The sequence below is a fragment of the Mugil cephalus genome, chromosome 13, assembly GCF_022458985.1.
Source record: "Mugil cephalus isolate CIBA_MC_2020 chromosome 13, CIBA_Mcephalus_1.1, whole genome shotgun sequence".
NCBI classification, from domain to species: domain Eukaryota; kingdom Metazoa; phylum Chordata; class Actinopteri; order Mugiliformes; family Mugilidae; genus Mugil; species Mugil cephalus.
This window is the reverse complement of record NC_061782.1, coordinates 13,213,012-13,237,111: the sequence shown is the minus strand read 5'-3', so window position 1 is coordinate 13,237,111 and position 24,100 is coordinate 13,213,012. Positions and strand designations below refer to the sequence as shown.

At 46.4% G+C, this 24,100-nt stretch overlaps 1 protein-coding gene and 1 long non-coding RNA gene across 5 annotated transcripts in view; one reads left to right on the top strand and one right to left on the bottom strand.

The window, feature by feature from the left end:
• The window catches only part of slit1a (slit homolog 1a (Drosophila)), a 79,982-nt gene that overhangs the window by 19,371 nt on the left and 36,511 nt on the right, over positions 1-24,100 (bottom strand). For all 4 annotated transcript variants that reach the window (XM_047602947.1, XM_047602949.1, XM_047602948.1 and 1 more), the window contains exons 5-14: positions 15,476-15,547; positions 14,691-14,762; positions 13,472-13,543; positions 12,550-12,713; positions 8,549-8,696; positions 4,640-4,711; positions 2,144-2,215; positions 1,981-2,052; positions 1,579-1,722; positions 372-535 (exon numbers count right to left, since the gene is read on the bottom strand). In XM_047602947.1, coding sequence (XP_047458903.1) covers positions 372-535; positions 1,579-1,722; positions 1,981-2,052; positions 2,144-2,215; positions 4,640-4,711; positions 8,549-8,696; positions 12,550-12,713; positions 13,472-13,543; positions 14,691-14,762; positions 15,476-15,547 — 1,052 coding nt within the window. The remainder of the gene's footprint in view (positions 1-371; positions 536-1,578; positions 1,723-1,980; positions 2,053-2,143; positions 2,216-4,639; positions 4,712-8,548; positions 8,697-12,549; positions 12,714-13,471; positions 13,544-14,690; positions 14,763-15,475; positions 15,548-24,100) is intronic.
• LOC125018741 lies at positions 7,882-11,486 on the top strand. Its single transcript, XR_007113992.1, has 3 exons — positions 7,882-8,301; positions 8,572-8,806; positions 10,987-11,486. It is a non-coding gene; the product is annotated as an uncharacterized LOC125018741 (long non-coding RNA).

Genomic DNA, 24,100 nt, shown 5'->3' with positions numbered 1-24,100 from the left:
CGGCCTTGACTGGTGACCTCAGCTCACTGCGGTTTGAATGTGAAACCAGACTCATGATGTGGGAAAATGGAGGGAAAAATGGAGAAAGGATCCCTCCCCCAAGTTCAACTGGGGGGATATTGATTGAGGAGCACCGGCACAGCAAACCATATGCCGAATAAAACCTTTTGCCAGGAATGATCACTCATTAAATGCGGTATGTGGGAGAGGGAATAATGCAGAGATAAAAAGCTACTCCCAGCGGAGAGAAAGAGAGAGAGAGAGAAGGTAAGCAGTGAGAGACAAGTGGAAGAAAAACAACAAAGCCTGTCTGAGAAACCGAGAACCACAGAGAAGAGGAAAGGGAAGAGAGTTCGGAGGCACCAGCCTACCGGAGCACCGGAACTTCTTGCTCTTGATCTGCCCGATGCGTTTGTTGGCGAGACGGCGTGGGCTGGCGCAGCGGGCGCCGCTGGTCTCGATTGGGTTGGAGCGCAGGTAGTCTGCCAGCCACTTCAGATTGCAGTCACAAATAAATGGGTTCTGGGCCAGGTGACTAGAACAGAGAGGGAGATCGGAAAAGATTAGAGACAACTGAAGTTAATGATAAGGATCTCCATTGGAACTGGAGAAACATCATATGATTGCTGCTTTTGCAGTCTAACCGTATCACCCAGCACTACTGTGGTTTGTGCGTGTCAGTTTGGATGACAAGAGTCTGGGCGACGGTTCAACGCGTGTATTTTTATCCCTTCTTCAGAATGCAGGCAAAAAAAAGAAGAAGCCTGTTTTAGACTGGGACACCTGAGTGTTGTGGTGATCCAGCGACAGCACAATCCATCATCTCCAACTGGTGTGTTCTCAGGAAAGCCTTTGTCGTGCAGTGTGTTTGAAATATGGTATGTGTCACAGTACTGAAAAGCGTGTGTGGTCTGCCTGTTTCTTTGGACAGAGAAAGGGAGACATACACCGATCAGGCATAACATTATGACCACCTTTCTAATATTGTGTCGGGTGGTGTAGAGAATGGACGTGGACCTTCTGAGGGTGTCCTGTGGTGCCTGGTGACAGAATGTCGTTTTTGGGGGGGCCTACAGGATGAGGGGAGGGGTTCCTCACAGATACATGATAAGTTTGGGATCTAGTGACTTTGGAGGCCAGGTCAACACCTTGTGCTGTTTTTCATGTTTTTTCGGGTCATTCCTAAACTGTGCCTGTCTGTGTCAGTCTACATCCTCCTGGGGATGGCCGCTGCCGCCAAGGAGTGGCATTGTTATGGGGTGGGGGTTCCTGGTCTGGTCTAGGTGGGTGGTTCATATCTAAGTAACATCCACACGAATGAATGTCAGGTCATAATGAATGTTATGAACTTCTCCTGTCAGTGGTTTTAACCTTGTGATGGATTGTGTTCGTACACACAGAGCTCGTGTTTTCTGATTAAGAGTGTGAAGATGACAGATTTACTCCCCATTTTTACCTTGTGATTTCATCGCCGTGTTATTTACACAGACCTGTGAGTAAACAACTCCCGTGCCGGCTCCTGTTTTATGGCAACGGCATGTGTCAGAGCGTGTAAAGCAGAGTGTGTGTTTGACTCACAGGGTCTGGATGGCTCGCAGGGAAGTGAAAGTGCCCTTGGCGAGGGTTTGGATCTTGTTGTCATAGAGTGATAGCAGTGAGAGATTCTGAAGGTCCTGGAAGGCGTTGGCGCGAACGCAGTGAATCTTATTGGCATTCAGCAACCTGATAGAAGGGGGAAGAAGAGGGGGGGGGGAGGGAGGAGGAAGGAGGAAGCAGGGGGAAGACGGAGGGAAGCAGCCTGTCAGAGTTCCTTTATGCATTCATTCATTATACATTCCATACAGAAAACTGCGCGCACTGTACAAAGTTTTTTCATGAAGGTTATGACTCGTTTACTGAGTGGGAGGAAAGGGTGTCTGGCGTTCAGTATTCAGTGTATGTCTGCAGAGTATCAGCGGAGCATGTGTGTGTTCCACTTACAACAGTTGCAAGGCGTAGAGGCCATCAAACACCCCCTTGGGCAGATCGGTGATCTTATTTCCATACAGCACGCTGAGAGAAATCACGAAACAGACTTGATTTAGATACAGAAAATGACAACCGCACAGCTATTTATGCGCAAACTCGTCTCGGGGCGGCTTACAGGGAGTTGAGGGAGCGCAGGCCCTGGAAGGCATCAGGAGCTATCTCGGAGATCTGGTTGTTGCTCAGGTCTCTGCGTTTGAAGGAGAAGGCCAAAGAATTAACAAAGGAGAAAGAGATTTTGGGCAAACGCCAGCATCCTGTTCATCCCGATAGATTCAACCTCATTACTGTCACGGTAATGTCATCAGCAGAGGAATGCGGGGCAGATGCAAAGCTCCTGCTTGTCACTGGCAAGCGAGGACAATGCAGATGTTGCGTGAGCTGCATGAAGATCCAGATGCAGCTCTTTCCCATATTTGATTGTGTGTCCCTTTAGGGGAGCTTTGCAGCCAATCAAAATATTTACTGGTATTATTTGTGGCCTATCAACCGATCCTGTGTTGTGTTACGGCATGTGTGAGTGTGTGTGTGTGTGTGTGTGTGAGTGTGTGTGTGTGTGCGGGGGCCAAATTCCAAAGCGAAATACAGTAGACTGCCTCCGAACATAGCCGTTGTTAATAGGATCCGCAGGCCTCTCCCCACAGGATAACCACTAAGCCCGTGTGTATATGTGTTTATGTGTGTGTGGGTCTGTGTGAGTAAATGCAACAGTAAATGAGGAACAGTGGGACAGAAAGTGAGGAAGACAGATGGAGAGCGAGAGTTAATGGAGTATGTGGACTGAACTCCAGTCGACTGGATACCTTTGAAGGAAAATCATCATGTGGTGAAGAGGAGGGATATTTTCTCATTTGGGGGTAACAGTTAAATAAGTACCCATTTGTCTTCCTGCAAAGGACTGAGGTTTCCTGGAAATGAAAACGCAGCAAAGGAGCCAACGTGTGCACTGGTGTGTGTCTGCAAACTCAGACACTGATGTGCTTGTGTGTGTGTGTGTCGGTGTGCAAGGGCTGTTACTGCATCCCTGTCTAAAGCGCTGGTTCATGTGTAGGTCATCCAAACTGGGACAAGGTGAAAGAGAATGTGTGCGGTTGACAGTTACTGGGCCAAAGGGACGCGCAGGGTCACGGCGGGCATTGTGCGGACCACAAATAAACAGACACACAGTCTTATCCAAAGTTGCCTCCTAATCAAATATTTAATGATTCTTCATACATAATACTCGGGAGGAAAAGACTTTTACGCGTTCGCAGAGGAAAAGACGCGGGAGAGTAACTGCGTTGGTCATGATGTATGGATGCTGTCTACACACTGTGTTCCTAGGCTGCAGGACAGCCAGGCAGACAGCCAGCTGAATCAACAGAGACCCCGAGGGTCAGCACAGACATGCGGCCATGCATTGTTGTTGCTAAATGCAGCATCAGCAGCAGCAACAGGAGCAGCAGGTCAGGTTTGTTTGGAAGAACAGATGGATAACACCTATTTAGATACATTTTGTCTCCATTTTTCCTTCAGTTAGAATCAGCCTTTTTGCACATAAATTGACAATAAAGTGATTACATTTGCATTCATTTTAAAAGCTTTTGCTTTTGCAAGCTTTTGTCACGGTCTTTTCTTGTGCCTACACTGACAGCAAAATGAGAATATTTGCACTTATTTTGTTAAAAGTAAATTAATTTCCTGTACGTCTGAGGTTTGTGAAACTCCAATAAGACCTTGATTTGTTCACTTCTGTTCCAATTTAATAATATTTGGACTGGTTGAATCTGTCATTCAACACCTGCCACTGAATTGGTTTCCCACAAAAGTTTATATTATTATTCAATAAAAAGCAATGGTCGCTTTTTTCGGTTTGAAGGTTTCACTTACTCTAACATACCTAGCACGAGCCAACAACTTAGATTTGGTTTGATTTTAAGCTGATCTCAAAACTTTCTTGAGATTCTTTTGGAGCTGCGTGAAGATAGAAGCCGTGTGCTGTTGTGTGTTCACCTGACATGACTTTAAAACCATCCCAGGAGATGGACGATAAAACAGCGAGGGATCTTTTAAGAAGGGCAGAGAAAACTCCCTGACCTTCCGTTTCCTCCATCTCCCTGCTGCTAAGTCAGTTTGAGCGCGGTGGTGTTGCAGTTATGGTTTTGGCCGACTGGTGTGTGCTGGCTAGGTGACCGGACAGCTGGCTCAGCGGGTGAATTACCACACGGTCTGTCACTGTTCACTCCCGGATAGAAAACGAAAGCCTCAACCCTCATTCCAACACACTCTCTGTCCCATCATTACTGCGCCAGTCGGCAGTTTGCAGTTTGCCCACGAAAGGCACGGCGCGCGCACACACACAGACTGGACATGGCTCTAGGCAGGGGAATACCAGTGAGCGGCTATGAAAAATGAGAGCTGTTATTACGCTCACGTAGGATCCGAGTGCCTGCTTTCCATGCCACCCCGAGCCTGAGAACAAGAATATGTTCTTAAGGCACAGACAAAATAAATACTTCATGCAACTTGGAAGAGGAATGAGAAGACTGCCAACTGTCGCCTCTTTTTCCAGCCCTCAGCTTCTTGTTCTCCTCTTTATTATTTAGCCCTGAGGTGAGCGTACTGCTGTACTTACATCCTACGCAGTTTCTTGTAGGGAGAGAAGGCTCCGGGAGGAACAGACTTAATCCCATTCTGCTCCAGACGTCTGGAAAAGAAGAAGAGAGGAGAGGTTAGGAAAGGAGAGGAGAGGAGATACCATTAGTTAACTAAACAATGGAGTTGTCCACGGTAACAGAGCTGAGTAATCACCTCTGACCTTTGGTGATTGGCCTGATTATATTAGCGGAGATCTATTCCCCAGCTGTAATAGGCCCAGGCATGTTGGAGTCATAACATCCTCAGAACCAATAAACAGTCTGAATACTAAAGTGCCGTGGAAAAGGACTTGAGGGGGAAAGGCTCTGTCTTGCTTTGCGAGAGGGTGTTAAGGCCTTGGACTAAAAGTCATATTTCTTCGCGGTCTAACATTTACAGTTTCCAGCGCTCATGTTCTCATATGAGATCCCGAAATCAATAATGATCTCACTTGTTCTTGTGAAATTACCCGCTATCCTCCGGGCGTCTGCAAAGTGTCCAGTGAAACCTTTGCAGTGTGTTAAAATATTACTTCGCCGAGTTTACTTTTTCTCCTGCGAGCTTAAGAGCAACTGAAGCGAGGTTGACGAGAAAAGGATCTGACAAAATCTCCCCGTAAAACAACTGTCGGAGGATGAAATGAATACACAGACAAACACACACTTGCTTGTGTGGTGCAGTAACAGTAACAGACTCTAATCAGTCTCAGATGGTCCCAGGGAAATAGACATCCCTAAAACCCCGTTGGTGTGGGCATGCATGTGCGTTTCAGGCTGCTACTTAGGACACAGCTCGGGCCCAGACCAAGTCCCTGGTGTAGCTGGCAGAGGGCTGTTTATCTGCAGGTCAGTTCACAGCTTTTAAAACTGTCCTTACCGAGGCTTAGCAGGGCCCAGAGGGAGCCAGCTGCAGGCCTGTCTGGTTGTTCTACCATTCAGCCTCCCAGCAGAGGAACTGGCTGTAGACCAGGAGGCATGGGGCTGTGCAAGCTGTGGTGGGTCAGCGGCTACAATGGAATCTAGCACCACAGGAAAATGAGAAATATTTAAAAAATCTGCGAAACCTCTTGGCAAAGAGGAAGGTCAGTGATAGATTTAACCATCACCTTATTAAGTACGTGGTTCCATGCCAGAGAACCATTTCCACAGGATTTAATTATTCTGCTAGGGACATTTAAGATTTACTACGAGCCTCCCGCGTCGCTGTGTTTATGTCTATTCGTGGGGTGGTAAATGTTTTGTTAGACATTAGCCACAGTCATTTAACAGTTTTGAGTTTCCAAATTTTTCAATCAAGGGTCGCTCCCCTTCAAAGGAGTGGCCTACATTTATGGGGCGATAGACGAGCGCAACTGACATTCTTAGGATAGCAGTGATTCCAGACCACAGATTCCTGTGGTGGACATGCTCTCTCTGTCTGTTTTTGTTTGCCTGTCCCAGTGTGTCTGTGGATTTACAGCAGAGTGACAGCACTGTGGTTCCTCTGCCCTCACCATGCAGCGGAGTAGAGGGCCAAGTGGCTTTAGCGCCTCCTCTCATCAACCAGTCTGTCTGACTGGTCCAAACCAGTCTGGCACCCTTACATGCTGCTTGCATGTGCTCCAGTGTCAGTCGACTGTATGTGCATGCCTACGTACTCCGATGTGAGTCGACATAAAGCAAAGCCACACCCGAGCCAGACGGAAGGCACACACAGACACACACACACAAACGCACAGCGCAGTCTGACAACTTCTTAGCCTTCACATCGTCTCCTCGCAGATCGATATGTGCAAGCGACTTAATCCCCGCAATCAACAAAGGGGCTCCTCCGTCCAATTGGCAGCGAGAAAAAAAAAAACAATCTCTCAGAGTTGCCTGTGGACGGACAATCAATGGTTCCCATCCAATTTGTCAGGCTGAACATTTGTATGTGTGTTCGTGAGCTGGTGTTTGTGTCTGCCCAATCAATGTTCTTCATCCTTTTCATTAGGGTCTGAGCATGGTTTTCATTAAGGGGAAACACATTACGCCTTCGGGTATTCATCCAGTGCATGCGTGAGTCAGAAATGGATGGCAGGGCCGTAGCGGCGTGGATGAAAGGCAGGGGGAACATTTTTATGGGAGTTCAGTCTTTGTAGACAGAGACTATGGTGCATAATAATCTGTTGTGGTAGTGTTTAGGCTAACTGGGCCTGGTCTCGCAACAGAAGAGTACAAAAACCAGCTCACATCCTCACAGTCATAAACACTGGCATTCATTAGGGTAGAGCGGGGCAGAGAGGTTGCAATTCTCGATTTGTACGTAATGAGAGCAGCATGTCTGCGTGTTTGTGTGTATGTGTGTGTGTGTGTGTGAGTTTCCGAGTGCCTCATTAACAAGGCATTAGGCTGGCCTTGATACCCAGCAGCCCGCCTCGCTGTAAATGAAACTGATTTTATAATGAACTTCAAGCACAGATCAAACCTGCTGCACCAAGTTACTGAGCCCCTCCACCCCCTGCCTTTTTATTTTTTTCCCCCCGCTGATCTGCCTCCCTGAACCCGCCTGGGGGGATTTAGAGAGAGAAATGTTGAGTAGAAAAATATCAAGATCGGAGGAGAAAGTGTGGTGGGAATTCAACCTGAAAGGCTGATGGGCAGGACAGGAGGAATGCTCATGATATAAGTTCCTCCCCGGTCTTGTAAAAGATGAATTAGGACATAGTGGAGTTTATTAGCAGGACGCGGTTAAGCACCAATTAGATGTGAAGGGCATGGAACGTTTTAAATGCCTTGACTCATCTGCTGTGCAGAGGGTGTCCACTGTCTATAAAATCTGTGCATGGTGGAGCTATCTTTTAGCAGACTCCCTGTTTTCCATCAGCGCTGCTGACTTGGTTATTGGGCTCATAGATCACATCACTCTCCACCATATTCCACTTGTGGAACATTACAACTGGAGGGCATCCCGACGAGTTCTACAAACCATGAAATCCATAAAAAAAAACTGCACTTTCTATGTTTTATGGTTTATAGGCCATCAGGGAGAGTGACAGTCAATTGTTTCCATCTCAAAAGTCCAAATACAGAAGCCTTTTAAATGATATAAAATATCCCAGTGTTTCGTGGGTGGCCATTCAATTAGACAAGAACACACAGGAGTGTGAACTGTGCATCCAAATTTGGGAATTTAGCACACCACTACCTTAGAAATGGGTCAGGGTTGTTGGAGAACATGGGATCTGTGACTTCCATGCTAGCTGGGTATTTATAAACAGGCCCCATGGGGAGGAGGAGACCTAGAAACTTGCTGTGTCGAAGAACATGCAATGCGACCGCTGGCTTTCTCCCCTCATCCTCTCGTCCTTACGCCGTGAATAAATCATGGCGTTGCTGTACCATTTCGCGTAGACTCCAGCCAGTGGCGTGGAACCCCCCGAAAGAGCCGGTAAAGGGACTACTTTGAGAAGTCTAGCCGCGCATTCCCGGGAATTACAGTAGGCTGATAGTATGTGGGCCGTAAACGGTTAATGCCCAGACAGATGTTGCAGGACTGATAAAGTGAGGGAGGGAAAGCACTCGCATGTGGTTCACAGCCATCTGAGCTGATAAGAGCGCACAGTCTCAGTTGTAACAACTCTGCGTGCGTCTCTGATGAATGTCCTGCCAGGTGATGCATATTACAAAAAAAGCAACCGGAGTAAGTACATTAAACAAGAACGCTTGAATCTTCTGAGCCATGTTAAACTCCTCCGTGACCAAACTCATAAAGTACATGTTGAATGAAAAATGTGACCATGTTTCATCTCTGACTAGGACAAGGTTTAATAAATAAGCTAGAATACATGAAGGATTTTCTGCTTGTCATTCAGTTTCTGCTTGTCTCGAGGACATATTGTAAGGTGGACTGAACTTATCCTCTATAAGAAACCAGGTAGTTTGCTTACATTTCTGCCATGCTGTCGGGCAGGTTGGCCGGAATGGCGGTGAGGCCTTTCCCTCGGCAGTCGACGATGTTGTTGCTGCAGGTACACATGGCCGGACAAGAGCCTCCGCCAACGCTGCACGGCTGCATCCCAGAGGACTCCTGGTGTCCTGAAGGGAAGAGCAGGAGGGAGAAAAAACAAGGTGAATGAGGAGGTTCCGATGACGGGAAAGTGGAGCTCCTACAGGTGTGCGGGCGCCGGGAGCAGGATTATTACAGGGTGAGATTGTGTGCCGAAGGATTTGCGCGGTGACACGGAGCGGCTCTTGCTCTCGAGTGGAGCTCGAAATCTTTCCGCTGCCGCTCATGTCATCAGGCCCTGCGTGCTCCATAAAGCGAATCGCAAATGAACACCCCGCCGCCAAGGTTGCCTCGACATTGAGAGGAAAAAACTGAAGCGTCGTACTCTTGACTTTCATATACGCCGTGTATCCTTGAGAATCAATGGGCAAGAAACTGGGTTATCTATCAAAGGAGCGCCGCGATATAGGGTAGAACAAAAGGTTTGAATAATAGAGTCGCAGTTGCAATGGAAGGCCTCCCAATAACATCCATTGATCTCTCTGCAAATTTTTCTCCTGAGTCTGCGTTCTCTGGGTGGAATTGATGTCATTCTGCACATTCAGCTTTACAACCCCCACCTCCTCACTTCCGTTTGTTCTAAAACACTTCAACTTTTCCATTTGCATACGGAGCACGCAGCCCATCACGCTGTCTCTAGATACCTGTTCAAATAGCTACGGCACTGTCAGCGGCGCGGCGAAGAGCGGGCGCGTGCACCGCACAGTGAAGCGTGTGTGTGTGTGTGTGTGTGTATATTTGTGCGCATGCAAAATGTGTGTAAGTAAGCCTAACCCAGATAAAATGAATAAAACAGACTTTTAAATGGCCTCATTTACACAGCATTACTAATGCTCAAACCATGAATATTTAATTACCTTCCTGTCTATCGCTCGGCTCGTGTAAAAAATATTGGCGATGGGGGTGATGGGGGGTGGCAGAGACTCAGGGAGAGAGAGACAGAGTGAGTGATGGTGGAAGTCAGTGACAGAGAAAGCCCAGTGCTCAAAACTCACCCTCCGAAAAAAACAGAACGAAACATTGCGGTTTACCATTAAATTACTGGCTGTAGCTCTTGGACCAGAAAGCAAATCTGGTCAATCAATTACCTGTAGGGATTGAACGCTTCGACAGGTCTGGGAATGGTGTAGCAGAAAGTGTCAGGAGCGTGAATCAGTATTGGCGCGGCTCACGTGATCTGAGGCCGTGTGATCTCGGATGGCAGAGGTTTGACAGATCTGGGATCAGGTGTAGGGCAGAGAAAAACTCCCTTCTGATCTAACATGGCATATTTGACAGGCCTGGGATCAGGGAGAGTGCAGAGCACAGCTGGAGCGGCCTTAACAATGACAGCTCCCTGACAGGTATACTTGAGGTGAGGCTGTTTGATGTTCACTCCTCCCCTGCTCTTCAAGCGCGGCTTCCTCCCAAGTTATCTCTTCCCATCCGTCTCCGTCACTCTATTCGCGTGCCATTTCCCCTTCATTTGCTTTCACTTCTCTATCAACTCCACTGGCTCCTCTCACGCCTTTGCGCATGCACCACATCTCATTTTTCTTAACATTTCAAAATATTATCACTGGCTTCTTTGCGTTCGCCCCCTTTCCCGTTTTCCCCTTTCCTTGTATTGCCATTTCTCCCACGTTTCATGCGACAAGAGAAGTGTTTTATTCAGCCCCGTGGCAATTTATTACTAATCGCTCATTTCAACCATAATATTTTCGCTTCATTTATTATTCCTTGGGTGTGATATTCATAAATTTTCTGTCATGTAACATTAAATTAGCACAAGCAGCTTTTAACATTCACTTACCTCGGCTGTAAATGAACAAGGGGAGCAAACAGGGACTACGTGTAAAGGTTTCGCTCAATAAAAACACAGCAGAGGCCACTGAGAGGGACGACTCTGATCTAAACTAGGATGAAAATAGTTTTGCAGTCATTTACTCAAAAGCTAGACTTTTACTCGTATTTGAAATCTTTAAAAGCGTGTATTTTCTGGTGAACAAGTTTAAAAAAGACACACACACACACACACACACACACACACGGACACTTTGTGGTCATAGCTCAGAAACTGCATCTGTTCGTGGAAAGATAATGAGCTGCTGGTCATGCACCAGCGTCCCCCCCTCCCCCCAAGTAATTAAAAAGTTAAAGTGTTTGCTCTGCAAATGTTATTTTTAAAAAATTTAGTTTTCACCAGCTTTTCTTTCTTGTTATTTTTTTTAAGCATTAAATATGAATAGTCGGAACAAAAGAGCAATTTTTAAAAAGAGCAAATAATGAGCGCTAGTTTTTGGATTGTTTAACTTTAATGGGATTTTGTATTTTTTAAAGGAGGCTGACGACAAGCGATGGCCTGGAAAAACAACTACATGTGTTGCCGTGCTCATTACTGGCAAAACTTTACCGTGCGGTGATGCTTTCCAGCCGGACACTTGGACCGACAGCGAGTAAATCACTATGCCAGAACGCTGCAGAGGTTTATTATGTTTTTCATCAATGAATAACACACTGGACCCCGTTTTCCTCCTCCTCGCCTCGACAACAACAGCAGCACGCCTTTCTTCTCCCTCTTTCCCTCTCTCTTCTTCTTCTCTTTCAGCACAGCGCCACCCTGCTCCCAAATCCCCCGCAGGTGGCCTGGCCTGGTCACAACACAAACTAAATACATACACAACCGCATAGTGCTAAACATGAAAAATACAAAAGAGAAAAAAATGTAATAATAAAATAAATGTGCGTGCATGTGTATGTGTGTGCCAGCGTGCGAGTCCCTAATGATTTCTTCACTGGGAGTTCAACTTCTGGTCATCCTCTCAAGACGAAAACGGGAGTTTGCGTGAATGCATGACTGTGTACTCACAAACAGAAATCCGAAGCATTTCATGTTCATGTTTCTCGTTTGTTTTAAAAACAAAAAATCAACAAGAATGATGGTCTGTTGGTCTGCAAGCCTTTAAAATTCTCACATGATGGAAGCTTATCATGCAAAATCTGAACTTTTTGTATGTTTATCCTACCAGAAACCAAAACCTCCCTGACAACCCCCCTACCCTCCCTCTCCGCTCCCCATTTCTATCTGGAATCCTTACACTCCCACGCTTTGAGCGTCTTTCCCTGGGCGATGAATAGCTAATGATCTGTGCTGTCACGCCGTATGGCCGCGTAAAAATCACAACCCGTGGAGAGAGGTACGCGCACCCACGAACGCGCACAAACGCAGACACAAACACCCCCTTGCAGCTGGTGTTGCGAGCGAGATGGCCTTGTGGGGAGTGGAGGTTCTCATGCTGTTTTTCCATTGTCCGGATGTGATAACCCCAGTGCACGCCATAACACGCCCATATGCACATGCTCTTTTTCTTTCGCACACATACCCACACACACAAACAGGCGGTGGGGAAACAGCGACTTCAAAGTCCCAATAATCCCTGTGCGAAGACGTGAGAGGCCATAAATAATTACAACTGTAGAGAGGGGCTCCACTGTCAGCGGGCGCTGCCTTTGCTCCAGCTGCGTGTTTTAAATACACAGCGGGTATTTTCCTAGCGCCACTGTGCCAGCTCCGAAAAAGCTGGATGCGCATTCAACACAGGCCAGAGGATAGCCATGGGGTTGCCTCTGGGCAGAGGAGGTGTCAGGTGTCTGCCAGGTGAATACACACACACACACAACAACTCAATGGGATTAGAAGCAGGAGCAGAGAACACGTACAACTGAAAACAGGGAGATTTTTATATGAATGAGCTGATTAAAGTAGACACGTACAACAGAAAGACTCATTTAATCCCTTGCTGAGATACTGCGAAACTTCCTTGTCAACTGAGCATGCAAATTAACTCTTTAAAATGCACTGTTTTTGTAGCATAACTCTTATAAAGTGTAAGAAATTCTTACCTGAGCAGCTGAATTCATGTTTCTGCACCTCCGCAACGTTGAGTCCTCTGAGCTCAGTGGGGCCCGTGCACTGGGTGAACAGACCGATTGTAGGCCTCTGTCTGAGCCACTGGGCCAACCAGGCCAGATGACAGTCGCAGTTCAGATTGTTGGAGTGGAGACGGCTGTCAGACGGGAAAAGGCGCAATCGAAATAGATTTTATTTTTGCCGTCGAAAATACCCCCCGCTGAAGACACAAATAGCGCAAAAAGTGTCTATTCTTTCCTGCAGCTCATCACATTCATCCCCTGCGGCAAAACACCCTAAATGATATGCTACATGGATGATTGTAAATGGCACATTCTAAAAAGGAGGAAGACTAAAGAGGACTGTTCTTAAAACCCAGCGCTCCAAACAGCGCATTCCTGCAACGCTGCGCCGGTCCAGAATAACTCTTGCCGTGGTGCGGTGCACCTCTGGAGCATGTATGCTAACTTGCAAACCCACGTACACAGGCACACAGTGTGTGCGCAAACAGAAAAGCTATATAATATAACCCCACTGGGAGCCCAAAATGTCACCACAAGAGCAGTGGAGTCACGGCTCAGACTTTCAGCAGGCATAATTGTTTTAATTCGTGCATAATTTCAGATTTAGTAATCACATACAATGCACAATACACAATAGGGTTCTGTTGCTATTTGTGTCTATCTGGGCCAGTTGTTGTCTTTAGATGGAGGAGATAATGGGGCCTGGCACTGCTACAGACCCCTCTGTGGTACTCCGTGGTTATGGCTGCCACCCAACATTGCCTGGAATGACAGAACCTGTCTACTCCCATCGAGCTCAGCCCTTTCTTTACTTCGCCTGCATTGGGGTGGAAATAGTTATATTCTAAAGAATAGGTCGCGGGCATTGCCGATCGAGATAGTTTGGACTTACAAAGTTCGTAGTTTGGGCATGTGGTTGAAGCTGGAGACGGGGATGCCGCTGATGTTGTTGTTGTTCAGCGTCCTGTGAAAAGCAAAGAGCGAGAAGTCACATTATCTGTAGAAACGGGCGGAGAGCCATTTGTAATCTTTCACTTCAAAAAGAGTTTTGTTGCACTCGTCGTCTACGGTTCCACCTCTTTAAGTCGGTCCCCTCTCTCTATTCTCGTCTCCCGCTGGGAATATAACACCTCATTCCACACAGATGGGAAGCCCTCGCACCTCCCACGTGCACATACAGTCGTGCATATTTGCAAATGTGCACACACGTACTGGCACGCGGATCCGGTGGAAAGAGCCTCCACTCCGCGCTAGACACACACACACACACACACACACACACAAACACACACACTTCTTTCGAACCCGGGGCATCAGCTGCAGCAGGAGAATCAGGTCATTTCAATCAGCCTAATAACCCTTTACCATATTTCAACCTGCTCCCCCTTTTAGCACAAGCTGTCCTCCTCCTCCCCCATAAAAACCTCTACATACAGACCCCATCAAAACAACCCCCTATCCCCTCTTACACCATTATGACAACCAAATCACTACATCAATTCATCCACGCCATGAAAGCAGCCTTTAATGTTTTTTGGGTCTCAACGCCCCCTAAACCCCCCACAAACACATATGCACGACAGTCTTTCACTATCAAAATAACAAGGCTGTCAGAGTGCCTTTGTCCCCCCAGCCTGCACTGTTAGTCTGCATTGTTTCAGCTCATAACGGAGGCCTGTGATTATGATTTTTGACAAGAGATGATTAATTGGACGTTCGGAAACCGAGCGGCGTGGTCGCCAGTGCGTGCGGCGCGGAATTCTAACTCGATTTTTGAACGGGATGACAGGAGCCCCCCTTGTCAGATGGCCTGCCCAAGGCTGGATAGTGAGTAGATGGAGGTGCACTGCTGGAGTGGGTGGAGGGGGTGTTAATGTGATGGCGGGGAAACCCTGCTGTCAACTGGGACTTAATGGAGCTTGGTCTCCAGGATGCTGGCCCCCTCATGAGGCCCACAGGGGGTATTTTGATGTAATAACAAAAGGCCTGCGCTACATGTGTACATCAGTTATGGTTATCGGCGGGGTAAAACAATGTCTTAATTTAACTAAGTGCCTTAATAGAATAACACAGTGTTGGGCCGTATGAATAGCACCACTTCAAATACTTACAGCACTTCCAAGCCTCTCAGAGCTCTGAAGGCTCCATCCTCGATGCAGCTGATGTGGTTTTTATCCAGCTGGCTACAGATCACACGCACAAGAGAGAGATGGTTTGTTACACAAGACACACACACACATTGCTTCTGTCTCCCTGTAGGGTAGTTGTAATCATCGATACGGTAAGTAGTACACTGATGGAATATAGTAAATCGATACAGGTTTAGTCGTGTCAGCTCTTGTAACCCCAAGAGTGGCGAACGGGGAGTTCGCCGATTGTTTATCTGCATCGATACACCTCATAAATCTAAAGTCCGCGTGTGAACGCGCATAAACACTGGTGAGGACGTAAATCACTGTTGCTACAAGACATCTTTGGGGAGCTGCATGCGTGTTCTAGTTCACTCCATAATACAGGGTCCACCAAACACGCATACACACGGTGATATACACATATTTTTACTCTCACTGAGGGCCAGGTACAAAATGTTAACGTTATTAATTGTACTGAACAAGTTGTGCATGGAGAACCATCTTTAGCTTCAGATACTATTGATGCCTTTATTAACTTAACATCAGTGATTTCCCGAGTGGTCACTTCTAAAATGCTTTTCCTGGGCTCTTGACGATAACCAGACTAAACTGTTAAGACAATCCTTAATAAGATATAATTTGGGGCTCTGGTTTCATTTTGTTTTTAGCTGACCTTCAATAGCCCAAGCATTACTCAATAATGAAGACAACTGTTAACTGCGGCTGTGTGCAGCCATCTCTGCTGCGAAGAAGGAGGTACTCACAGGTTTTTGATGTCTGTAGCTCCTCTGAATGCTTTTCTGGGGATGGACTGGATGAAGTTCTCACTCAGATCTCTGTGGAGTAAGAAAGCACTGGTTAGACACAAGTTATCCCAGAGATGCTCCAGTTTGGTTTGTTTTGGTTCAATAGGGCTTGTGCACAACTCTTTCTTGGAAGCAATATCAACATGTTTCAACAATTTCCCCCTTTCACATCCAGAGTTTAATCTTGCTTTTCAACCAGCAGAATTCACAATCCATTCACTGTCACTCCCTCTTTTACCACACTCATCAGTGCAGAACGGTAAGTTGAGGGCAATATTTTTTTTTCTCTTCGATGTGTGCCAACATCCTGAGGTGTGGTGCCGCGCGCGGAAAGGCTACGCACAATGGTGCGGTTATTTTTTAGAGTTGACATTATTCAGTGTTCACTCATGCTGTAATTTGTCCTGACCGTGCTCTGGTGTGAGGCGCCCGGCTCGCCGCCCGCACACAGAAGAAACAAACAGGCAGGCAGGGCAGTGACCAATGAGTGGTTCTCAGTGATCCCGTAGAGTGGATTCATTAGCACGCATTAGCACGCAGAGAACATTATCTTTTCACATTAGGGTTGTGTGTGTGTGTGTGTCCGGCGATTAACGGCGCTTCCAAATTACGGCATCTGAGAAGAGCACGTGTGGAAAGAAAAAGCGCGAGAGGGCAGAGGAGAGGGGAGGAGAGTGAGTGAAACACAAGCTGCCGTAGTTGTAATTAGCGGAGTCTTTTGTCTGCTGTTAAAATGATGAGCTAACCTGATCCAGAAAGGTTTCGCGCACACGTCACGCACCATGCACATGCACAGAGGTTCTCCCACAGCTCGGACAGATGTAAACAGAGCACTTATGGTCGCCCACAGAAAGGCTTAAGCGCAACACCCGAATCTAGAAAACTTCACAACACAACTATTCGGCGCAAGACTTTGATGACTCCTGCTTATTTAATGTTCATGCGCACCACAGCACGCAATCCCGTGACGCGCACGACACTAAAACCCCACGGGGTGACGCTCAAACGAGTTCCCAAGACTAGACCGACACGTAGCCTCACACTGCGTCCCTGCCGGGTCATCCTTTCCAGAGCTTTCCACGGAATGAACACTGCACAGACATTGTTGCAGTGGGATACAACAGAGGGGAGCCACCGCAGCAGTTGTGTTGTGCAATCTATCTAATGAATGGGTGGCTGTGTCTTTATGGTACAGAGAGCTCTCTGCAGGCAGGCCACTGCAAATAAACCACAATTAAAAATGGAATTTGTGCGTTTGATTTCACGGGATGAAATAGTGAGTTCAAGCTGTACGCTGGCAGTCTATAACTTGCCGGGTCTTGGCCCGTGTTTACAGATGCATTAAAAGATGGTTGTGGATTTGCATGACAATGACACTGCAAAGGAACGGCTATAAAAGGAGCACTTTTATATCTTGGCTGAACTAATAAATAAGCCAGTCCAATTATCTTAACTTTATCACATTCAGTATATCTTTTTACGACTGGCATTCTGAACACACAAAAATGCGAAGTGCAAGTACACAGATGTGCAAAATGAAACGCACGCATCGCTGGCCTGCGTTCAAAGAGGACATAAATATTCCAACTCGTGGCACATTCTAATTTTATCAGCGCAGCTCTTTTGACTGAGATTTCCTCGTCAGATCCGCGCGACATCTGCTTCCACTGAGATACGGAGCAGCACAGTAAGCAGACAATTTGGGCAATTACAAAACAATAATCTGCCATATTTTGCAGGATCATATCCCAAACATCAAACTGGCTTCATGTCTCCCAACCGGCGAGCATGGGAGCCAGAACAGTTGTGCTCCATCCAGCTCCTTTGTTGTTCTCTTGGCAAAGGCAAAGCCTGAGTGCAGAGTTGAAAGCTGAGTCAGTCTGGCTCCGCGGCTGCATCAGTGCCTCTTATCAAAGTGGCTCCAAGCGAGAGGAATGCGCTTGCTTTGCCCGGCCCAACACTCTGTCTAATTACCAATTAGTCATCTCACCTTGTCCTCACCTTTCTGCAACAAGCGTTTAAGCACACGGAGACGCCAAAGTGAAGAGTAATGATTTCGCCCGCCAGACATCTGGGAAGATGCTATTTCTCTGTGCGGCTGTATGTGTGTGTTCGCTCCGGGGTTAAAAAACATTTTTTTTTGCCGGGACAACGCTGTTTACGTGCCAGAGGCTTTGGTAATAGGTGCAAGGGGAAGAAGACAGACAGGCTAGAGAAGCTGGAATGCAAGAAAAGGCAGGAGGGCTCCAGAGATATGAATACAATGCTTTGTGTGTAAGTAGTAAAATGAAAGCTGTACGGTGGAATCCACACACTAAAACCCCCATAATCCTGTTAGCACGCTATAACACGATTGACTGCAGTGATCTATGCGCTCGCACTTATGGTGCTGTTTGATTGGATTACCGAGATCGTGGGAGGTCATTTTAAAAATGTAGGTTTGTTCTGGGACAATGAGTGCCCACAAAGAGCCCCACGACAACCCTAAATGATGCTATCTATCACGCCAGAAAATCTGCCTTTCTCTCATTTAGTTATATTGCCTTCTTCCCTCCGCCCAGTTCTTTCTCTCCTCTGTCACATTTAACAGAATAATCACAGTGGTCATGGTTTTGGAGTCTGCAGTCTTCAGTTTCTTTTAAGGATTTATCAACGGGTTCAACTCCTTCAGCAGCCAGGACGACATTAAATTTAGCAACGCCACATTTCTGCATTTACACATTCTTAAAATGGCAAACAGGACATTTCTGTGGAAGACCATGCTGTATTTTACATAGTCTGTGGTTGCCCCTCAGTGGTATTTTCTAAGCGAGGCCCCGACTGTGTTGGCTCCGAGATATTTGACATTTCTGATTAGTTTGGAAGCTGATTTTCATGGATGCACGGATCCCTTCAAAAACAGACATGATTATGTGAGAACAGTCACCGCAAATAGGGTTACTGGCCGCCATGGTCTCCAACACTAAGTCACGACAGTAAATCTTATGTTACAGCCCCTCAGCAAATACCACAACAGTGCATCACTTGTGCAGCAGCCCAAACATAGTTAACAACAAAATTGGTGCGCATGGAGCATTAAGAAATGAAAGTAAAGGATAATTATATGTAAAAAAAGTTCTTTCCTTCCTTTTTTGTCATGTGTTTCATTGAGAAACCAGATTGTCCATCCAGTGCAGTCTAAATTTGACCCTGTGTGTTACATCAGACTTTCAGATTATGAAGAAGTGGGACATGAGGTCGTAACCTCCAGACTTCATCTCACTTGCACAGCTCCGGTCAGGGTAAAAAGACTCATGGAAACCATCAGAGCTCACCACTGCCCAGACTCCTTCCATGCACTCATAACAACGCTATGAAGAATATCCCGAGGAAGGGCTGCAGCCGCCGGCCTCAAGTTCCAGTCCAGGAACTCCATACATCTCGCAGGGTGTTGTAATGATGTCAGGCCTGCAGCTTTTCGCTTTCTTATTTCCTGCACTCAGCATGCCCACAAGTCCTTTTTTCATTACAGGTGTGTGAACCAATGAGTGAGTGCTGGTGTTCAAACAGCCTAGACCTGGTATAGATTTACCTTAATGCACTGCATACCTCGCAAGTGGGCAGTCAGTTCATTAATGCAGCCTGCCTCCCTTTAGGTGACTTTGCTCACAGTTCATTCCCATTGTTGCCCTAATGATGAGGCAGCACACATGTTTTCAGGTGTGTCCTCGCCGTATGAACCGTGGCCCCCAGTGCGCTGCGGTCAGGCTTTTTAAGGTTTCACTTATAGAAGACCTCAAACAATGGTACCGTTTAATCAGTGTAAAGTGCTCTGACAATGAACTTAGCTCCTGATATGCCTGTTTACAAGAATCCCCGCAGAGTCTATATCTGGGATAATTAGCAACGTTATCAGACATAGCTCAAGGCGCCTGGTCTGGAGATTAGCCGCACACTGAAGGTAATGTCTGGTTCCTGTCTGATTCACATCATTAACCTCTGATCTATATCTCAGTATGTTGCACTAATACTGTACTCAACTTTCTTTTGCATGACACAAATACCTGCAATAGCTGCACAACGTTGATCCCGCCACACAAATCCTTTAATCTGTTTTTTTGTGACACTGAAAGGAGTTTCTCAGGATTCAGGCACCTGAGGGACAGACAGCGCGCCTGGTTAAAATCCTCAAAGCTTCGGGCTCATTAGCAACATACAACTTCTAATGCAGCAAATGAAAACATGCGCACGGACGCATTCGCACATGTGCACGCATGCGAGCGCAAACAATCGCTCCTTTCATATCCGAAATATTTCATGACCTCCTCCTTTGAGCCCCCCTCCGCTGGCTGATGGCAGCGGTTGATACGCGGGATCATAAATCATTTGGGACGATCTGATTCTCTGATGTTTTGGTTTTAAAGGTTTCACTGACGGGAATAAGCGGCGCTATTTAAATACTTTTGTGGAAGTGCACACTTAGCAACGCAGCTCCTCCTTCAGTGACACCCTTTCACGGGTACTGTTCGCCGTTTCTCCTTCCTTTCTTGCTTCTTTTTCTTTCTTTCCCACCCCCAAAAATAACTTGTATTAGCAATTAAGACTAAGATGTTTTCCTTACAATTTTAAAAGGCAAACTCAGGCAAGAGCTCTTCCTGAAAATACTCCATAAACCGAATAAATAACACTACTGGGAATTTATAGACAGCACTATGAATTGGGAAATCCAGCTGGCATGAGTGTCATGTAATTAAGTATAAAAATGCAAGTAAATGTGGCATACTAATGTTAACAAGGAGAGATCTGGATCATTTTATGACTATTTTAATGAAAAAAAAAATAAAATAAAATAAAAAAAAATGACAGGAAAGTGCTGAATAGAAGTTTTTAACAAGTTAATGAAACCTTATTCGCAGCATTGGAGGAGGACCAGAGTTTTCCTGTTACTCATTTCTCTTCCCCTTATTTCATCACTTCAGTCCATCTTTCATTGCATTTATAGAGATTTATATCCAGCGATGGCGCTTTGTTTTAAAACCCAAACTCCCCAGAAATCTTAATCTTACTTCCATGGTGAAGTACGAGCAAGTGAATAACTGCTGATGCTAAAAGAAATGCGCTGCTTTAGTGCTTCTGTGTATATCGAAAGTGTAAGTGCAATTATTTCACTATAAGCGCGTCTGAAATAGAGCGTTTGTTTTCTTGATTTCTTGACTCAATTGCACGATAAGAAAATGTTTACCCTTGGCAAATGCTCTTAATTTTGTTCTTCCATTTAAAAGGGGGAGAAAAAGACAGAAAAAGGGGGGAACGTGTCTGATTACTTACTCATTAAGAGAGTTAATGAGGTGTGTGAGAGCTGTTAAAAGAATGGCAGTGCGCTGCCACTAAATGCTAACTACTTTCTTCCTCCCTGCACAGTGAAAACCCACAAGTAGACACACACACGTAAACAACCACATGCACAAATCGTGGGCCTGGCCGGACCTGGAAGTGTACCAGCAAATGACTGCAAATAAGGGAGCGATGCATTCAAATAAACAAACCGATGTGTTTATGTGCACACTTTGTTTAAATCTATACAGCGTCCACTTTGATTTATAAAGGTTATGAGTTCAGCTCAGTTTCTTGTGTGTCAGGGGAGCACGAAAATATATGATAAATCATTCTAATGATACAGTAGCAGAAAACTTTCCTGAAATCAAAATGTGATTTGGAAAAAGGAAAACGCGGGGGCTGCAGAGTGGAGGCTTGGTGTTCAAATCAGTTCAGATGTTTTGCAAAAGTTTGGACTCGACTGTCAAAAGGCTCCACTTGACTGGAGACTTAGTCACGACAACATAACAGAACACCAAGAAACAAAGAGGACGGCAACAGGGAAGGAATTGGATGTCATCAAACCCTGAATTTATAATTAATTAGATCTAATTAGGTTGCATCTAAAAAAAAAAAAACACTCACACTTCAAACACAGATTTGAAAGTGAAATGTTCAGATGTTATGTCAGCTGGCAGCACTCAGGGACCTGAATGCTGTAATTAACTTATTTTTTTCCCCCATTAGCTCGTGTGATTCGACTAAAAGACTTGAATTGGACCCAAAAAGAGGCGGTTAGAGATGGCTCTGTCCCTGAAGCTGCAGCTTATGCGGCCCACTGAAAGACACAAAGAAAAAGGAAAGGCTGCGGAGGAAGAGTCCGAGGAAGTTTCATCAGTTAGACCTTTTTTTTTTTCAGCTAGGATATATACTTAGTGGTAAGAAATAAAAAGTGGAAAATGAAAAACCAAGCTATGTTGACATGCTTCATTTATGTGTAGACATGTCTTTGGTTGAGTTGAAAGACAACAAACTCGCGGTGTCAGCCAGATGAATACAGAGAGAACGTGTTAGGAGTGGGGGATAACATAAGGAGAATGAGGTGAGAAGAAGTATAGATCGACGCTGCGGGGCCTTTGGGCTTTTGCCAAAACACAGGCATCTACGTGTGTGTGTGTGTGTGTATTTGTGTGGCCCGGAGAGAGTGACTGAGTGTTTCTGTGCGCAGCCAAGAGTATCCGCGCCCCCCTACTCACCCTCACATCGGCCCCCATCCATCGTTTTCTCTCCACACCTTCCCGTTCTCGCTAAAACAAACGGCAAACGTGCCTCCTACCCATGTCTCCTCTTCACTTTCCCTCTCCTGCCTGTGTTTTGCACCTCCGCGCTGCTGGTGGCGCGGACAAAAGAGCCCGGGCGCCACCACTATCATCATCTTGATTACCATTATCTTCCCCGGGTCAAAACACGGCCTTAAAGTCTAAAATACTTCACTCGTGTTCACACAAATTATCATGCGCCGACGCACAAATATAGAACGTGCGGAGCGAGTAAGGTGTTTGTCTGGTCCCTTTGTGGCAGAGATGAGACGAGGAGGAGAGCGCCGGATGGAGCTCAGAGGGAGGAGGGCTGCTAAGTGGGGAAGAAGAAAACTGCTGCTTTTACAGAGGGAAGGCAGAATAGACAGGCTGTTTAGCTTTAGGAACACTCTCACACATAAACCCAGCAGAGACGTCTCTCTTGGACTAAATATAGGCTCCGCGAAGAACCCTAATGAAAAACAAACACTGTACTAATACAGAATGCGGCATCACTCAATAGCATCTGGTCGCCGGCGTTGCTTTTGTTTTCTCTTGAAAGCTCACGTCAACACCAATCCACCAAAACTGGCGCAAAGAAAATGACAGAGTTGAGCCGCATGTCACTTCCCCAGTTCGTCTTTCCTCCGCAGTGTCACTTCTCTCTGTTTACTCATGTGGAAGTAAGTCATCGGGCAGCATTATCTAATTTTCAGCAGGCCCCCATAGCCCATATGTATTTAACCCTCGGGCGTCTTTCGCGCGCGCTGAAAGAAAAAGGGAGGCCGTGTGACGTGGACGCATCTGGAGAGGGTTTGTGATTTATTCTGATGTTGAGAAATGCAGCCAGCATACCACCCTCCGTTTCTCCCTTACTCTCGCTCTCATAACACACACATAGACACACACACACACACACACAGACGCACACACACGCAGGCCGTCTCCTTTTCGATGGGACCTAAAGGGGATTTCATGGATGGACTCCACTCTAATCATCTACAGCTCACCAGTTGACGCGAAACACACAGCGCTCCCAGACTGGAACACTCAACAACCACCAAGAGAAAACACGATGTCAGTGGAACTTATCAAGTCCACATGAGGGCTGACAGACAGACACGCACACACACACACGCACACACACACAGTGAATCAAGTCGAGTTTAACTGTTGCCCGCATCTCTTCTTTCACTGTAAATGATTCATGATGTCTGTGTGTACTCGCAGGCTTACAAGTCCCATATGAGTGCATACATTTGGCCGCGCGCTCCGCTGCCACCCGTGAGGCAAATGAAAGAGTTAACATGGCAAAGGAAAGACAAAAGGAGAAAATCTATACTTTCCCTGAGCTCTCCAGTCACCCTAATATCCCCTCTGCCATTATGTGCACTTGAGTCTCTGAGTGTGTGCAAGCCTTTCACTGGCAGTCAAGCTGAGTGATGGAAGAGGGCTGAGCGACATCGATCATGACGAATGCTTACAGGCGCTATCAACGGACGGCGGGGTGTAAGATAGCCCCGCTTTTTCTTTGCGGGGACGCGGCCAAGCCATGTCCATCCATCATGCTGTCTACCTGCTGGACAATGGTGGAAAAGGAAAAGTGTGAGGGGAGCGGACGAAAACGAGGCAGAGCGAGGGAGGACGTAGCTCTCAACAGGTCCATTTTCACTGCCATTACCTATCCCCTACATTAGCCAGCAGGCTCCCTACAAGCCAGAAATAATGATCTCCATCTCTGGAAATAGCCGGGAAATCATTTTACTAGATTGGACTAATGTTTTACACTGAGTCAGGGCAGGAGGGGGGGGGGGGGGAAGGAGGCAGCCATTTAGAAAAACAACAAAGTAAATCTGGTTGGCCGGTCTCAGCCACCCATCCACCCAGACACACATACTGTGTGGTCTTCCTAAACTAGTTAAAGATGCCTCTTTGTGTAACAGCTCGCTACCTAGAAAATGGAAAACTGATCCCAAAGATCGGATGACAG